The 15,431-nt window shown below is 38.4% G+C and overlaps 1 protein-coding gene across 1 annotated transcript; it reads right to left on the bottom strand.

Annotated features, from left to right (window-relative positions):
- Positions 1 to 2,846: 2,846 nt before the first annotated feature.
- On the bottom strand, positions 2,847 to 13,572 carry RAB18 (RAB18, member RAS oncogene family). Its single transcript, XM_053466146.1, has 7 exons — positions 13,375 to 13,572; positions 9,895 to 9,950; positions 8,577 to 8,638; positions 6,246 to 6,318; positions 5,581 to 5,699; positions 5,186 to 5,252; positions 2,847 to 4,087 (listed from the first exon to the last, which is right to left on the bottom strand). The coding sequence occupies exons 1-7, from the start codon at positions 13,440 to 13,442 to the stop codon at positions 3,918 to 3,920; spliced, it is 615 nt and encodes a 204-aa protein (XP_053322121.1). The 5' UTR covers positions 13,443 to 13,572; the 3' UTR covers positions 2,847 to 3,917.
- Positions 13,573 to 15,431: the final 1,859 nt, after the last annotated feature.

Raw genomic sequence — 15,431 nt, forward strand, 5'->3', positions numbered from 1 at the left:
ATAATTTTATGGTTGGGGGTCACCACATGAGGAACCGTATTAAAGTCTCTTGGCATTAGGAAGGTTGAGAACCACTTGTTTAGTTTAGGAAAACTCCCACTGAATTTAGTCCAAACCGAAAGGGCAGGAAACTAAATTAGACAATCGAAAAAGAGATTAACAATTTACCATCATTTTTGGTTCATGTGCACAAGCCTAATAGGTCAGTGAGATTCTTGCAATGTCTCCACACACGTTTAATTATACATTATATAGGTTCATCCCTTCCAGCTAGAGAAGCTTGCCAGTGCTGGCATTTGGATGAACACCGCAATAAAAGAGTTGAAGCCACTACAAACCGTTTAGCGAATAAAGCTCTTTGTGTTGTGTTAAATGCTGTGAAAGAGACAGCTCCCCTTTAGGAATCCACTTACTTATACACAAGAAAGGTAGCAAAGAATTTGGACACGATTCCTTCAACGGCAAGAAAATGATCCAATTATCACAGTTTAGTACATCTCCTTCTATATATTCACATCTTGGGTTATTTTTATCTGCCTGATGCACCTCCTCCTGTATCATAGCTGTACACCAATATTTAATCTGATTTATAAGGTAGTTCATTGGTTTCACTTTATCCAGATGCTGCCATCAAGATCCTGTAAAAACTCTATTTAAAGAGAAGCCAAAATGCACTGTACGTTATCGTTTTCTGAAAGATGTTATTGTTAACAAATATGGTTTTCATTTCAGATGTTTAGTAGGTAATACGTCTTTAGTGCAGGTTATGGTATGATTCAAAAAATTATGTATAAAACAGTCCAAAAAAGCTCTCAAATGTAATCCAGCCATTGAGCCAGGGATTCCATGTGGTTCTGATAACGACACTATGTTACCGCATTTGTGTGCTTATATATATATATATATATATATATATATATATATATATAGTATATAGTATATAGTATATAGTATAAAGGGCCCTACGCAACAAAAGACATACATGTCCGAACCCACTTCAGTAATTCTCACTTTATACTACTGCTTTTAACCTTTTCAGTGTCAGGGATCAGGATACATTTTTCCCATGGTACCATGGGTTACATTTAAGTGACTACCTTAGAAAGCCCTTACACTTAGTCTATGGAAACCTATATACGTTCTCCGGATAAGTCAGCCGATTCATAGACACCTAGTATAAGGTAAACTTAACGTCGTCTTAAAAATACAAAAGAAATCTCCACTATTAATTCCCCATAAGTTTCAAACTAAATGGTAACTATAAATAAAACTATGATATTCTTAAAACCATTCGTGCATGTAATATATATATGGTTGTATTCAGAAGCCATCAGTGGTAGAACACAAAAAAAATACCCACTATTTTCATGTAAAGCAAGGCGGGGGAAGAAGGAAGTTGTTTTCCAACTCCAATATCTAAACAATGCTTGCGCCGATGTGTATCTGGTAAAATGCATTGCAGTCCATGCAAAATGACTACAATATGAATAAAAGAAAACATGTTGGGCACTAGTGCATGTAACATGTAAATTAAGTCTAATTCAAGGGTAACCTATTTTCCTCCAGACTCTGGAGATATACACATATTACATATGGTTTCCAGATATTTACGCTACAGAAAGTACAGAATATACCCGGCCCCTATTCACAGTACATCCCAACCACCGCTAGCACACCACTATTATATGTTGGATGAATTCATATAACATGCCTAGAAAGTCTTGATTTATTGTTTTATTTTAGAAATGACATTCCAAACAAAAACTGTGAAGTGTAAATCGGCGTAGGATCAAACCCAAGATTTTTCATTGGAAGCTTTCTTACGAAGTCAAAGTGTCGACATCTTCACGGCTAAGGGAGGTGAACGTAGTTTTGTTGCAAATGTTTGGTAAATTGTTCAAAGGGAAATCTAGTTACACCCTGAAGATAAAAACATTGTGTTGGTCCAATAAAAGACATTTCTTTTGAAGTTACAGTGTGAAATTTAAAATTGTGCTTTTATGAAAGTTACACAAAACATACAAAGCTTCTTGAACACTATTACAGTATGGGCACTTAAGAACTAACAGTATGACTCCATGGAACCGTTTGGTTCCTCTAAAAGACAAAACCGTGCAACAGATGAGTATTGTTTTTTTATTCACTGAACCATAAATTGACACAAGATGAGATTATTCTCATGTAACTGTACCAAGGGTCCTAATTAAACATATGTAACACGTTGACACGCACCTCGAACTACTTAACTCATTGGAAATGTGCCACTAACTGCAGGGTGGCCTGTCTCTATCCTTCTTAAATTAAGCCTGAATCTACCAAAGACTCCGAGGACTGCTTGAGGACTCCTAGAGTTTCAAACACGCAAAACATTTGTTTATTGAATATGTTGAGTGTTTTCCCCTTTCTTTACATGCATTGGAAGTCTTAGACACTATGAATATGTAAGCGTTACGTATGTTGAACATTTAAAAAGGTCAAAGAAAAATAAGGCATACATTTATAATTACATAAAGCAGGGTTTGGGGCTGAATAAAGTTTCATAAACTTTCACATCTTGAATGCTAACTTTGCCAATTTGCAGTGGTAGTTTGTGAATATTGTTGTATTAGAACACTTTTACAGACAATACTACACCGTGCCAGAGCAAAATGGAATGTCTGTGAAGAATAATGCATTGCGAACCTCTTAAACATAGTCAAGTGTTGGCTATTTCTATTTGGCAAGAAAAGCTCCGCTAGAAACTATGTTTTCAGTTTTAATTTATAAAAATGAACACGTGGATATCTACAGCCTTTGAAATGGAATTCTACCAACCAGATACAACAAAATTTGGACTGTATAGCGGATTTCTGAACAAGATAATGGTTAACCCATTTAAGATTTACTGGCAATGTAACAAGCGCCAGGCAGCACAATAAACTGCACACTAAAAACCAGAAAGCAAAGAGCTAAAAAGCTGGAAATATTAGAAATAAGATCTTTATGTATCCACAGAATTAAAGTTTAGAATTTCATTTTCATAAGTCAGAATAGAGCACGTACTTCAATCTGTTCCATAACCCTTACACTTCAACCAAGTGCGTATTATGTGGGTCATTGTATTGGGGCTCACTTGCATCCTACATTTACCATATATAAATTGTATATTTGACGGGACTTCAGTCACGCACACAACATACCATAGTGGTTAGAAAAATGGACATGATAACCTTTTCTGTCATATTTCCTAAATCAGTATGGACCTAACAGAATATGGTAAGTTTTCTTAGGCAGTATCACCCATGTCAACAAAGCCCAGGAGGCATCTTCTGTAGCTTCTCTGTGTCACATGCAAGATATTATAAGAAAAATGGCCATATGTAGCCATACATGATTACATATTACGTACCCCCCCCACACACACACAACCGGCTAAACAGGCAGGAAGAATGTGCTTTCAGGAGAAATGACTTCTATAAAGGAGAAACCAAACATGCGCTAATCTATCAGACAATAATGTAGGTATGCTGCATAGGCATGCTTTCTTCTGCTACCAGAGACAAGGACGGGTCTCCAGTAATCTGTGCGGTGCTACAAGGCAACAGACAAGACCTTAAAACAGATAAGACTGTATTTTAAATGGTATGAAAGTGATATTTTGCACACAGACCAGTGTTATGTTTAAATATATTAAAAAGTATAACATTGACAGATGGCATCGTAGTAAATGCAGTGTCCTTCATGCCAGTTATATAGTCAGTTTCATGCTAATGACGTGTTCTGCTTGGAAAGATGTTAACTGTATTCTACAAGTATCTGTTCTCATGATACAAACAAATACATGTAAGTTGAAAGGTCCCTAGACTAGCCGTAAATGATTTTTATATACAGAAAACCTCTATCATTATATGATTAAATAAGGAAAAAGTACATCTATTTTATAGCATTGAGCAGTATCCACCACAAGCTCCTCGGCCAACTTCTTCGTTGGACAGTTTAACGCCTCTGCTGTGCGATTCGCTTTCCCACAGTCCTGGAGTCTGTATAATCTTTTCAACGAGTTCCTCAAAGGCGCACTGGACGCCGTCTCGTGTCTTTGCACTCGCCTCTGCAATAAGAAACCACCCCATAAATAAATTAGCCGGTAGCAACCAAATAATTCCAGTGATGGTCTGCATCATAATGGAAAAAATATAGAATTGTGGGACTCAAATGCTAAAAACACTGCATATATACACATGAAACACATCCCATTAACACATACCAGAAAGCTTGGTTAGATTTGTCTCAATTCTTGGTGTAGGCAACACAGAAATGATACAAATGTGTGGACCCGATTGGTATGAAGAGACTGATGCCGGTAGGAAAACTGCCTTTTCTAGGTTTCGTGTAAAATTATATATGAGAAGAAAAAAAGCAGCATTCAAACTCAGTAGAGATTACCCGGCAATGTGTTTGCACATTGTGGATTAAACTTGTGGATAGAGGATCATATATGAGCGCCTCATTCCTTTCCACACATACGGTACACCATACAATGCCCCAGACAACTAAGCACCATTTTGCTATAGATGGTCTATGGTAATCGTTCGGGATGGTGGAACCACTAAATTAAAAGTTGCCGTCAGCAACGTTAAGAAACTTATTGTCTATACAAAGGTTCCTCATTTTAACTTACAGCCATTAACCAATATTAAGAACATTACAAGACCGGAAAGAATAAAAGATGAAGCCCATAGAAAATGCATCCAACACACAAAAAAAAAAAAAAAAAAAAAAACTCTGCTTCAGCCAGAACAACTTAAGGGCAAAACACAGATTTGGGAGGAAATGATTATAGGTCTGGAGCAGGTGAAGCTACAATGTGTCAAAACTATTTTTTACACAGATAAAGGTCTCTGAAAAAACTGCTAATAGCATTTACTAGATAAGCATTAAAAGTCAAGAACAATGAATACCATATTGCTTCCTTCTTCATATGTGGCAGGAGAAAGTTAAAGCCTTACCGGGTCACATCGTGGCTTCAAAAGTTTGTAACAGAAAAGAAAATATGTTTTGAATAAAAAAATAAAAAAAAAATACAAAGCTTCGGCTGTGCGTAGATTGGAACCCCCGGGAGAAACACATTTTAACTTATTGGAAACAATATTTGAAAGAGAAATTGGAGTGAAATCGCACTACACATAAGTGAAACATTTCAGTTTACCTATGAATAGCATAGAATGCTTTCTGGCAAACTTCAGGCCTTCATTTCGGTCGACTTCTCGATTTTCCTTAAAAAAAAAAATATATATTTAACTGGATCCTCAAAGATTTACGTATTTCCTTACAATTTCCCTGAAACAGTACATATATCACGGGTCGCGTGGGGGTTTTTTTTGTTGTTGTTTTTAGTGTCATTGAATATCTAAGTCTCATTATGCACTGTAAAGATAATTCATCGTGGATGTGAACTACAATCATTAATTCCAGTACTAGTTTTATTAAATTGTCAAATAAACAAAATCTTAGCTGACCTCTCAATTAAAATATAAATACAGTAAATAACATGCCTCTGTGTGAAAGCCATACTTTATGCGACATATTTAAGATGCCTCTCACCTTGTCTATCTTGTTTCCAACCAGCATCTTCACAATGTCATTCCTTGTGCAATAGGTCTCCAGCTCATTTAACCAGTTGTCTAATTTTACAAAAGTATCTCGTCGCGTGACATCGTAAACTGAAAAACAAAAGCCTATGGTTACAGAAAACTGTTTTCATAGCACAGCAACCTATATTGATTTCATTGTGATCATTGTCCTGTACCCATAAGCTAGGTACTATGCACTTTATAGTCACTACACTGGAGAATCGGATATTAAACCGGTTAGGAGCCACATCACCCAGAACAGCTAAAGTATATAATTTACTGCCAATATATTGCTAAAAGTATCAAAAACACTTTGGGTTTATCCATGCATTCGAGTTCAGAATGTGTGTTTGAGATAACTTTGAACCTAATTTGCCTTCTTAATATTGTTTTTTCTAGCATGCATGCTTTTGGTCAATTAGTTATGTTGATTATACTTATTGATCAAACAATTAACAAATTGTTACTAAAATATTAGTAAATATTTCTGATAAAAAGTAGAAAATAATATTTAATTAAAAAAATAAGAACTATTAAAAAAACAAAATAGCATTTAATGCAAAAGTTGTTAATTTTTTTTTTTTTTACATGTGATATTCATGGGGGGGGGCTTTGAAAAACAAATAATTCTCTTACCCAATATAACGCCTTGTGCACCTCTGTAATAGCTGGGAGTTAGAGTTCGGAAACGCTCCTGTCCAGCAGTGTCCTGTACAGCAACAGAAAAATACAGTTAGAGTTCCTCAAAAAGTGTTATAACCAAATTCTTAATTAATAAGCAGAAAATGGAGCTTCACAAAGTACTTGAGCGCCACCTACTGGACGGCACAAACTTCTCAGCTTTGCTATGAGACTTAAAAAAAACAAAAAAAAAAAACATCCAAAACATTATGCAAGTACTATTAACCAAGTTACATGCAAAAAAAAATAAAATTAGGCAATCCAACCAATGGTATTTGGGTCAAACAGTGTATTAAGCAAGAGGAAGTCACAGATGTCACAATTAAAGCTAGACGTACAACAGGGTTGGGATATATTCAAGAACTAATCCGACAATCAAAACAAACCTAAGAACTCTCTGTCCAACCTAAAGAAGCGCATCAGCTTCTCTTGGAGCAAGACTATATACCTACAGGTGAAATGTCAAAGTGTAACCTGCCAGGACTATTCTACAGGCACCTACCTGGCCAAGGAACTTTACTGAGATGGTGGCAGATAACTGGAACGGATTCCCAGGGGAAGCGATAGACGTTAACACAGTAAGGGAATTTAAGCATGCATGGGATAGGCATATGGCTCCTGAATCTAAGATGAAACCAACGACCGATTAAGGTCGGAGTCTTTACATCAGACGGCCAAATGGGTCTTATCTGCTGTCAATGTAGGTCTGTGGTTCTCATGCTGTAATCAAGGGCTATGGTCAGCAAAGGAGCAGAGGAATAACGCACACTAGAATAATAATAATAAACACCCAAATACCCACAGCGCTACACCGAGGCCGGTTTACACAAGTCCCTTTTTGTCTTTCAGGCATTGAGCGGTCTCTAAAAAGTGTATAAAACCTGGTCCTTCTGTCTTCAGTTGTTCTCATGCAGCCAAGGTATCTATGGCTCAGATCCTTGGCACAGAAAAGGTGCTCTTTACTGGGGGGCTCTCTTCTGGCTGGTAAGAGAAGTGCCTTCTTGCATACAATTTGTCTGAGTTGTCACGCACTACACTAAAGGGACAGTCTGCAGCAAAGTTGGGTTGTCCATTCTTAAAGAAACAAGAAAACTGCATTTATTTGAAAAAGCATCAATCTGCAAGTAAAGGACAGAGTGCTTTTTTGGACCCAGCCGGCTCCTGTACGGTTGGAGACTGGCCTATGCAGTTAATATCAGGGACCAGATAGCAGACAGAGGTGAGCAACAAGTTTTGAAGCTATACTCTTGAGGAAATTATTCTGCAAACCTTCCTTTTAAGATGAGGTTTGCTCAATTGTTTTCTTGAGTGTAGAAATATTTAATGCCACTTGAATAGTGAAGTCAGTAAGTTGAACCTGCAACGCCCGGGGAACCCAGCTGATACTTATGAATTATTCACTCTATGTACTCATTAAACACTGGCAGTGATTTATTAACAATATATACACTTTGCTTTTTTAATTGTTTTATTTTTACCAAAAAAAAAAATGGAAAAATACATGGCAGGTATTAAATGTAACAAAAAAGGTAACAAATTAATAAAAGCTGTCCCTAAAATAAACAGAAATGATGCTCTGCACACATATTAATCACAAAATGTAAAATTAAATATGATGAGATAATATTACCTGTACATCATTAGTGCTACGATTTAATCTTATTGACTAAATGTCTAATTTATTATGGACATTCCATTTTATATGTAAAAAAGGGTAACATTTGGTTAAGGTTACACGCCCAAATTATGTCTTCACTATCACAAGGATGGACAAATATTTACCGAACACTGAGATGGGCAGCATGTAGGACTTCAGCTGCTGTTAAATAGCAACTACAGACATTTGGCTGAAGGGCAATTACAGTAAAGCCACAAGCGCACTAATGGCAATTATTACCGTGAACAAAAACCTTCTCCACGTCACATACAAAGAGGCAAATTTTGCACCACGACTCACTGTTTAGTGAACAGAGCCTAAGGTGAGAAGTAGGCTTAGCTACTAATTACAGCTCCAAACAACTCCTGTGATACACGGTAGTAACTCAAAGAAAAAGGTTTGTCTGGCTGAGTATCATGGGAGTTGTATTTTCATAAAACATGGAAAGCTACTTGTTGGGTTTCCCTGCTCTTTGGAATATTTAATCAGGCTAACCTTGTAGCCTGAATCCAGGTTTATGTCACAAGCAGCCAGTTACAAATTGGATGCTGGGTAGCACAATACAGACACCCCAGATTATATTCTACTATCAAATTACGATATTTGGAAACACTTTTTTTTATACTTACCCATATAGCAAGTTTTGCTTTATTGCCATCAACAGAGATGGTTTTCACCTTGAAGTCAACACCTACGGAGAGAGAAAAAAAGGGATTCAAATCTATAAAACTCCTGCCCCGCAAATGTTTCTTCATTATTATATGCACCATTTTTTATTATTATTATTATTATGGGTGGGATGCTCTCAGTCTCATAAGGTTAGATACATTAACGGTTTATATGTTCTCCGTGACTATGATCTCTAGGAATTGGAGTTCTTAAGAGATTAGGTTACGTTAAAAAGTACATGATGTTCCGACTCACAACGTGTATCCCGTGTCTTCAGAACACATGTGGTTCGGTACATGTTGACTTTGGTGACTGACGTGGTTGTTGACAAATGGAGTCTATTATATTGCGATTATTCTTCTACCCTCCAAAGGTTATTTATTATCTGATGTGTCATATTGCATAATGCATCAGCTGTGACAAAAAATAGCATTTTAGTACTTGTTACTAAAAGGGATTTTTTTTCTCGGAAACCAGCATGTGCTCCTTCTGTAATGAGCCTTACAGAATTCTGGAGGCAATTAAACCTTTTACAGAGAAACTGTCACAACAGAGACAAAACCTTAACTTATTCCAGCATGGAAAGCCTTCTATCGCTCGAGTTGTTTTCGAGTAACTTTCCACTTTTACGATATTCAAGCATTTTTCTGCTCTGACACCTAACTAAAGGCAAAGCAGGGAATGTCACGCAAATCTGCCTTCAGCTCCCATGATGTGCCAGAGAAGACCGTGTGCCCCGCAGGTGAGAAGTTGGGACATGTTTCTTGGACTCCGTATCATCCTGTGCGCGATCGTTTGATAATAACTTGAGAGGAACTGCGCAAATGTATCGGATGGGCGAGGGAGCAACTTAAAAACAGGTACCGTAGCACGACAGCAACTACAGAGCACACCGGAAAATAACCGCAGAAGAGTTATTTGCTTAAGAGTTAAGCAAAAAGGAAGAAACATATGACTAATGTACTGTAAATAGGTATTAAAAATGGGCATCATCTGGGGCATGAGTCACCCTTTAACAAGCAAGTCTGGTATTGTTATACTGCATCCATACGCAACAATCAAGTTAGAAGCCATCTCCTCTCCTCCTCCTGTGCTTTGACAAGCGTTTTGGCACCATTGGGATTACTATGTGCGAGGTCACCCACTATTCACTAAAATAGAACACAATCTCCATACTAACAAGATAGCTTTTTATACAAACCAGCCTCCGACATGAGCTAAAATTGTAATACATAATATCAAAAATGCATTTGCAATAAAAGGATCACAAGAACTCACCAATTGTAGCTGCAAGTTCTGGGTCAAACGTATCATCTGTGAACCTTAGCAGAAGGCTGAAAAATATTTACAGAAGGGGTTAAGAAAAAAGGCGAGTGAACATATTTTTAGAAAAATCCAGCAAAGGTCTTCTGCTCCCAGTGCCTTCTGCCCTAGCACCTGGATTCTGGATAGAACCCAACTATGGCCTGTCTGTAGTAAGGTAACCTTCTGAATGAACTAGAATGTCAGAACACAGAACAGAGAGGGGCCAAACAGCTCATCAGGCCGTTTAACCGTATAACTGAGTTTAACAAAATTTTAACAGTTATTTAATAAAAGGAACAGACAAGTAAGGATATTTATATAAAAAATATCTTACAATTACTACTCTCCAACTAAGAACGAAAGCCAGCTTGGTATTTTTAGAAAGAAGAAAAAAATACATATTTTCAAGATGTCACTGAAGCATAAAATCATACGCTATTGACAAACGACAATACGCTAACAAACATAACGCAATGAAAAGCACACTAGGACCCGAGCTTCTCCTGAAATGTAAACTTACAGTATTGACATTTCCAAGCCATATTTTTAACTATGCTTGTTAAAGGTCCTTGGTAAAATGTCCCATCTATTCTAGAATCTTGAAGAATCAAGGAGAAACATAAAAGACAATTCATCTAGACATAAGTGTTGTTTGGACAGGTCAAGCCTCGGGTTGATGCCATACAAGACATATTCAAACTGGTATATATAATGTCTTGTTACAGTCTCAGTCTATAAAGCGTGAAAAAAATTGCAAGCTGAGAAGGGGCTACTGGAATGTGTTGTGCAAATGGTTAGGGGCTGCAGGATAGTGTTTTGTGCAAGGAGCAGGAAACTAAGGAGGGACAGTGCACACTTTGGTTTTTTTTTTTAATCCGAAGGTTAGAAGCCAGACAATATATAGAGTCATTGTTACCAGGCTCCTAGGATTTGTGAAGCAGACACTTGAATCATCTATTCAAAAGGAAATGCTAACATATCCTATCACAAATGCAAGCTTCACAATTTAAATAGTAATAACACATAGTAATTATTCCAATAAAATTTAGTAGCGCTATAATTTACTACAGAGCGGGTGTGGGCTGTTTTTCTAACTGGATAAAAATACTGGCTCAGTTTATTTTTACAGTAATATAGGTTAACAAAAGCTTGTTTTTTTGCTTTTGCTTTGTTTTTTGCTGATTTGGCTCCAATACACCTCCTCCAACTTGGAGTCTGCCATTGTCAGGGATAGTAGAGTCCCTCCTCCGTGCACTCTCATTAGTCAAAGTGCCCATCGAGGTGATTAAAACCAAGCCATTCCGCTATTTACCACAGGCAGTACGATAAGGAGTCAAGGTGTCTGCCTGGTAGATTAGGCTTAAATAACAGAGCTAATTTGAAAATGTGTTACTAGTAAAAAATAAGTAAAAAACATGGAGAGAGCACGCCTTTAACTTGTGTTAGTTTAAAAGCTGAAGTCATGAGTAAGCTTCAGATACAATCTCCAACAACACAATGTAATAAGACCATTGCAACATCACCTCCAACACTGAGCCGTTCTATATTTAGAACAAACTTTGAGATCCGTCCATTCTTTCAGCTGACATTTAGAACTTCATTCCAATAACCCCTAAGCAGCAGATGTATCTTGATACTAGGACATTATTAAGGTGATTAAGAGGTAACAAATAAGCTAATACATAAAAATAAAAGAAGTGACTTGCTTCCAGTATCCTGTTAAGGCAATAAAGCGTAAGGAGCACTCCACTTCTGCATTCATATCAAAGGTCAGACCAGTCTCCAAAAGGTATTTTTAATTTTTGAAAGTGGGACTTGTCATATTTTTATATCCTTTTCATACTGTCCTTTGGTTGATAGGAAAATGTATTTCATATTTACTGCAAAAAGTTGCCTAAACAGCAAGTTCATGATTTAATTGCTTGTTTCACTCTGCTCCAGGAATACTAACCTTTAAATGTAAAAGAATGAAAACTAAGCATAAAACATTTGAGTTGTGTTGCTTTTTTCACTCATCCTCAATCACACTCTCATGCTCTTTCACACACACTCTCTTAATGTCTCCCTAAATTCTCCGTCAACTATAAACAGCTGGACATGGCCTCCTGGTGAACTTCCACAAAAGGGCGGAGCCTACTGGTAACCCTCTCCCTCGATTGGTGGAATGGGGGAGAGGCTGTTCCCATTGCTCTGAGATAGATTTGCGGACAAAGAGAGGGGCAGATACGCTTCTCTTTCTCAGCCAATCAGTCTTCATTATTCTGGTCTGCCAGTGAACATCTGGCACAACCCCACCCCGCTCCTCCAATTGAAGGAGAGGGGGTGCCCAAAGACGCCTCCCTTTTGCAAGAGTTCTGTTTTCTGTATTTTGTGATCTTTAAGTGTCATTACTATACCGCTCATTAATTCTTCCATACGATTTAACCCACTGCCGCTGGAGCTATGTTGTGTGCCAATGCGGCGCAGTAACAGAATGTACTGAAAATATACACATATATATATGTGTGTGTGTGAGTGTGTTTAAAATCTGGTATTAAACACGTCAATCTGGAGTTTGTAACAGTCTTAGGAATTGCTAGATCTCGTTTTCTCTTAGCACTTCTATGAAGATGTCTGTCTGTCTTACGTATGTGAGCGCTACAGAGAATTAAACAAAAGAATGTCCAACCGTATTACAAGAGTCCACCACAGTCAGTCATACAACCCTGTGATTCTACAGCCACAGTGAACACTGGTGTGTGTATGTAAAATTACTCAGATGAATACAGGACCTATTTATATGGCTGCTACCTTTACAGCGACTCACCATTCCAGCTGGTATGCTGTGTACATATCCAGGGGCCACAGTTCCTAACATGTGACTACTGACAAACTGTGACTTTATCAAAGTATCATTGCTCACGGTTATAGATATATATATATATACCGTATATATACACACACACACACACACACACACACTACTGCCACATCAGCATAGATGAGGCTGTAAAGAAACAGAAAAAAATGAACACGGCGCTTCCACCCACTCCCCAAAGTCACTATGAACACTATAATATTAACTACTAAGTGTCTGAGTGACAGAGAATGCTGTCAGGGTTCTGAGAGAGATAGAAACATATCAGCGTTTACATAATAGAACAGGGCTGGGCAAATGCGTCTCACGGCTGGTAGGATTCACATAAGCAAAGCACCAGGCAGCACCACCTGGGCTGAGGATTTTAGGAGTGAGAATCCAACAGCAGCTGGAGAGCAGAGAGGGGAAGGCACCGGGATGGACGGGTTATTAATGCGATCCGAACGAGCTTTTAAGTCCGTGACGGAGCACACCTTATCCTGACAACAGTATGCAAAACAGCATACGTTACAGTGGAGCACTGTCACTAGGCCCAAACCAGCCAGAACGCGCCCTGACGAGCCCCGCCAGCTGACCGCGTACGGTCACCTCCTCACCTGGACTTGCCCACCCCGCTCTCTCCTATGATCAGGATCTTTAAGGTGGTCAGGATATCTTCCTCCATCCTTCAGCCGCCACTCCGGCTCTGCGCAGTCAAACACTGCGCGTTCTCGCGACCCTTCACCCTACGCGTCCCCGGCTCGAAGATGTCTGGAGTGTCAAAACAGCACACAGCGCGCACCCGCAGGACTGTCTTCCGGCTTCTTCCTGTACGCGCGCGTCCCCGATGTACGTAGTCAACGCCGCGTTAACAAAGCGTGTGTGTGAGTTTGAGAAGAAGCAGACTTCCGGTCTCACAGCAACTGCTACAACAGCGGACTCCCATTAGATGGCGCTAGAGCTCTATGCACCAGCCCCGAGCTAAAGCCCCGCAGTATAGTACCAGTTGCCATACATTTTTACCAGTAGCTCTTAAGTGGTCTAAGTGGTGGTGGACGTTCGTGCCACCTCGTTTACCTGTGTCAATAACATAAATTACATAGGCCTAGTACATATGAATTCAAACACTATCATTCCAATTAGGAAACCGCTTCCCATTCTTTACAAATTCAGTTCTCAACGTCCTTAAAATAGGCCTCAAATATTTTAACATTAGGGGAGAACAAAATAATAAATTAGGAACCTTGTTATTGTATCCAAGCGCATTTATTACATGAAAATATGAAAGAAGACACATGTCTATCAAGCTTAAGCGCACCATTGATCACATTGAAGTGATTCCCAATTATGCCTCAAAAAAGAGAAAATGTAATCTTCACTACAAAATGTCAGTCTGATTCCTCACTGGTACAACAAGCTATAGCTTACCATGCATTATAATCCATTATATCCCTGTATATTCTTATTTGCTCGATAAAATAACACAGCCCATATCTACAGTGCCCTTCACTAATATTGCAAATAATGCTGTGAATAAGTTATTGTCTTTATTGTTTAACCCTTTTGATATTTTCTTTAATATATATTTGCCCGATTATAAGACGACCCCCCCCCCAAAGTTTGAATATTAATTTAGGAAAAAAAGAAAAAGCCTGAATATAAGAAAAAAAGTTTTACTAGTAAATATTAATTCACATGTAAACTATTTTTTCATATTTAATATAAACTATGATTGAGAAAAATGGATCTTTTGTTTTTATTTGCCCCCCAGATATACCTATATAGCCTATATGCCACTCTGCCCCCCAGATATGCCTTATACAACTCTATATGCCACTCTGCCTCCCCAATATTCCTTTTTAAAAAAAAAAAAAAAAGTTATTCTTGCTCCTGGACTTGTTTTTACTCTTTTATATATTTTATCTGGGAAAACCATCTACTACCACTACACCCTTGGTGGGGATCATACCTTTTCTGCCTTTTCTTCGTAATTTTGCATGTACACCACGTTCCAAAAAGTCATCAAAAGAACCGTAAGAGTACGACGCTAGAAAATCCCTAGGCGAGGATCATATCGCCCAAGCGCATATTTTGGGGCTAATCATTAAGCCCCCATAACTTGTGAGTACCATCATTTGGCTTTTTATTTCATCTGGTTCATAAGACATACTACACCATTGTGCTTTTCTTTCTTTTTTATAATTACTATCCACTACCCCCCTGTGACTACACAGCCATTAATGTCTAAACCTTGGCAACAGAAACTTAGCTGCAGCACGGTGGGCAAGACCATACAGCGGTTTCACAGGACAGGTTCCACTCAGTGTCATATCCAGAGTTAGTGTTTGGGAAATAGAAGTATGAGTGCTCCCAGCATTGCTGCAGAGGTTGGAGTGGGGGGGTCAGCTTGTCAGTGCTCAGACCATACGCCGCACACTGCATCAAATTGGTCTGCATGGCTGTTGGCCCAGAAGGATGCCTTTTCTAAAGATGATGCACAAGAAAGCCAGCAAACAGTTTGCTGAAGACAAGCAGACTGAGGACATGGATTACTGGAACCATGTCCTGTGGTCCGATGAGACCAAGATAAACTTTTTTGGTTCAGATGGTGTCAAGCGTGTGTGGCGGCAACCAGGTGAGGCGTACAAAGACAAGTGAGACAAGCATGGTGGTG

This window comes from Spea bombifrons, chromosome 5 (assembly GCF_027358695.1).
Source record: "Spea bombifrons isolate aSpeBom1 chromosome 5, aSpeBom1.2.pri, whole genome shotgun sequence".
In the NCBI taxonomy this organism is placed as follows: Eukaryota; Metazoa; Chordata; class Amphibia; order Anura; family Pelobatidae; genus Spea; species Spea bombifrons.

Excerpts from the sequence above, each read along its gene's own strand:
- RAB18 (XM_053466146.1), bottom strand. The coding sequence starts at position 13,442 with ATGGAGGAAGATATCCTGACCACCTTAAAGATCCTGATCATAGGAGAG. Across the intron at positions 5,700-6,245 it reads TGCACAAGGCGTTATATTGG|TTTACGATGTCACGCGACGA; the intron begins GTAAGAGAATTA and ends TTTGTTTTTCAG. Across the intron at positions 4,088-5,185 it reads GCATTCTATGCTATTCATAG|AGGCGAGTGCAAAGACACGA; the intron begins GTAAACTGAAAT and ends TTCTTATTGCAG.